This window comes from Quercus suber, unplaced genomic scaffold (genome assembly GCF_002906115.3).
Source record: "Quercus suber isolate HL8 unplaced genomic scaffold, Cork oak 2.0 scaffold_573, whole genome shotgun sequence".
NCBI classification, from domain to species: domain Eukaryota; kingdom Viridiplantae; phylum Streptophyta; class Magnoliopsida; order Fagales; family Fagaceae; genus Quercus; species Quercus suber.
Window position 1 is genome coordinate 288,035 of NW_027070018.1, and position 3,474 is coordinate 291,508.

At 34.1% G+C, this 3,474-nt stretch overlaps 1 protein-coding gene across 1 annotated transcript; it reads left to right on the forward strand.

Moving 5' to 3' along the window:
• Positions 1 to 3,474, forward strand: LOC112006477 (uncharacterized). The gene is made up of 5 exons (XM_065764625.1): positions 1 to 63; positions 1,300 to 1,554; positions 1,920 to 2,001; positions 2,759 to 2,837; positions 2,950 to 3,474. Exons 1-5 carry the CDS (start codon positions 1 to 3, stop codon positions 3,008 to 3,010), a joined length of 540 nt encoding a protein of 179 aa, XP_065620697.1. The 3' UTR covers positions 3,011 to 3,474.

Sequence of the window (3,474 nt, forward strand, 5' to 3'; positions counted from 1 at the left end):
ATGGAACAAACAAGAATGCTTTCAATTGCTTCATGCATCCGCTACTTCATCATTCTCTTCTTGGTTTGCTGCCAAGCAACTGATTGCATCATCAACAAGCTATCAATTTGATATCTGCTCCAACGTGATACTTAAAACTTTTTCCGAACACAGAAATCTATCATAAGATAAGTTGCAAGTTATGTAGACACGGTCATCTAAAAAGAAACCAAAAATTGATGTGTTATTTAATTCTATCTACTTACCCTTATTTTCCGCTCTATTGCACAAAAGCACAAGTCCTCTAAGGTGGTGGAGTTCGCAGTGGTACGAGATGATATTTGTTGTTCTCGTCATCTAATCTGCCAAAAAGGGCAACCTGGCATTAGTATGGATAAAACATCATATGATCATCAATTATCAAATTAATGTATGAAAGAAACGAAAATTTTTTAACTGTGCTAACTTGAAATAACTTGTTGAAAATTCTGAGCTGACTAGTGTCTAATAAGAAATGCATTCAAACATGTGGTGAATTTTTCAGCCTCATGGAAATAGAAAGAATTCAAACACATAAGCAATGCTAAAGCCATATTATGATGGAAATTCACCTAAATATTTTTAACATGATCTTCTTAAGAAATATTTTGAAAATATTGCAAGTGAAAAAAACAATATTGCAAATTTTGTAATTGACTTCTATATGAAGCTTTCATTTCCTATACTTAGTGATTGCAAGGACTCAAATACCTAGAATTTAATCAACCAAAGTTAAGTGAGAATAATTAACTTCTTCATCACCGAAATCTAGAAAGCATACATAACACATTTACAAACTACCAAGAAGGACCAATAAAATCTCACCCCCCCCCAAAATAAGAAAGGGTGAACAGTAATGTTGTGGATTCAAACCTACTCAAATGTCACTTACCTGAGTTTTGTCCTTAGTTTTTAGCTTTGCAAATTCAGTGATTTGATAAAGATATATATTAGTATGGAAACAAATATAGTTAGTCATTAATAAGTATTGCATGTAGTAGTTGGTGCTGAGGCTTGTATGTGATTTGTTTGAAGGTCCTAGTTCTTCTCCCTTTTATTTTTAGGATTTTGTCTGTGTTATCTTATGTATCTGATACTTTCTTTTTCTTAGTCTCTTACTTTTTGGTAAACAATGTTTTTTTTAAAGGGTTTCTGCTCCTTTTTTGCTTTGCCTCATTGTCATAAAACAAATGTTTTCATAGTAGTAACACATACAATTAGAAGGGGAAATTTGTTTTATTATTATTATAACAATGTTGCTTGCCAACCTTCTTATGGCAGGAAAAAGAAGTTAGTCAGTTTGATCTTGAAAATCCGCCATATCGATTTCAGCGTACTGATCAATGGAGACCAGTTTATTCTTGGTTAGAATCTTTGGATCAAGAGGAGGTGGTGAAGTCAAAAGAAATTTCTGATTGGCTTAGTGCGAATCCAGACATCCAAGAACAGTTGTGCTCTAGGCATACTCGATATCATTTGATGCACTACATCAAAAAGTGCCATATAAAGATATTGAAGAGGAAGGAAAGGAAAATGGTATAAAACACTTTATCCTATTAACTCCTATTATACTGGGAATTGTTAGTGTCCTATCTGGCACTTGAAAGTTATGGGATGTTCTTATGTTATTTAGAGTTTGACATACCAATGTTTATTAGATAGATGCATCCTACTTCTCATGCATATAAGGCTGATTTTTGCCTTATACTTTTTCTCCTTATTGTGTTTGCGGTCTCAAAGAGTTATTATGCTAATAAATTGGGATATATGGGCCGCTTCTATAAATTCGAACTTAAAAGATTGATGTCTGCTACTATTTACTTATGGTTAATATTTTACTTGACTGTTGTGCATCTATTACTGAATTACAATTAGTTAATGCCACTGGTTTGCTTGAACAGGGTTTGCAGCAGCATCAAAACAAAGAAACTTCTCTAAAGGTTCGCAGAACCGTGATCATGAAACAACCAGAAGAGCTTCAAAGTATGTCTCATTTATGGTGCTTTTCCTATTGTTTTAAAATATTGTTGGATGTCTAATAGAAATGGAATGACTGCTTGCCTTCAAGTCCATCCTCTGCAAAAAGAAAAGGGAGGGGGATAAAGTAGCAGAAAGTTTTGAAATGACATCTAAGAGTTCTTTGAGGTGACTCGTATAAAAGGAAAATTTTTAAGCTCAATTCTGGAAGAAGCATGAATCCACTCATTATAAATGTTGTGTATAACAATACAGTAATTATGTTATCATGGGATGTCAAACGTGCCTCCATGAATCCTGTTTATGGCAACAACTTTTGTGTGTGTGTGTGTTTTCACCTCTTTTTGATATACCTTGGCACCTTTCACAGTGCTTTACGTTGCAGTTGGATGTTATACTCAAAAAGAGCATGTTTAAAGGAGTTTATCTTTTCCTATCATACTTTCATTCAATTTTGCGGTTAGAGTACATGCAGGATAATAATTAGGACCGTCATACACAACCATCACTTAATTGATTGGATTAACCGACCAAAGTTTGCTCCAGTCATTACATACTAATCAGATCATCTACATTTTGCTGTGACAAACATTCCCAAACTTAACGGATGCAGAACCACATGTTTAAATTCTTGTTGCCAATTTTCCTAAGTATGTTTACAAAGTTACTATTGTTCTAGTGTACAATTTATGTTACCTGACTTAATAATTTCCAATGCACCCCCGGCTCTTACATTTTCTTTTTCTTTCTCTCTGTTTTGCAGGCAATACTATAATTAATCTACCTAAAGATGGTGATGCATTCTTGACGAAAAGAAAGGAGGCCTATCTCAAATATGAGATGTACGTTGCTTATGAAGTTTTTCTTATTAAATTGCATCTTATGTAGCAGAATTTATTATTGTGCATATTGCTAGATGCAATGTGCTTACTAATTATGTTAATTGGATTTCAGTTTGGTGGAGTTGGAGAAGCTGCTTTCCCCAATTTTCTCAAAGCAACAAGATGGAAAATAATGAAGAATCTTGAAACTGCAAATCTCTGCCTATGCAAACTCAGAAGTGCCATGCTGATTCCTCTGTACCAAAAGATGTTCTCTCTCTCCAATGCACCTCAAAAGGTTTAGGGAAGTTCTGCCCTGCTTATAGTTATTCCCTTTTCCATTTCATATGCGATTGGGGGGATAATAATTGCTTGTAATTTGTACAAAAATGCCTTAAGAAATTCACTTCAAGTTTGGTGCATTACTTCCATTGATGGATACAAGCAGGACAAGTTGTTGGCAAAATTTTCCATGTAATACTAGGATGAGTATATATTGTTTCTTAGCGAGCATGCTTCCAAGCTCCAAGTTGTATTAATTTTAATGTACTAGTTTTGGTTTCGCATTTGCTTTAGGGTCCTAGTATGGATTAATTTGATTCTAATATAAGGCTGTATTTGTCTGCCAAGGTAACTAGGAATATTTATTTACAGCCTA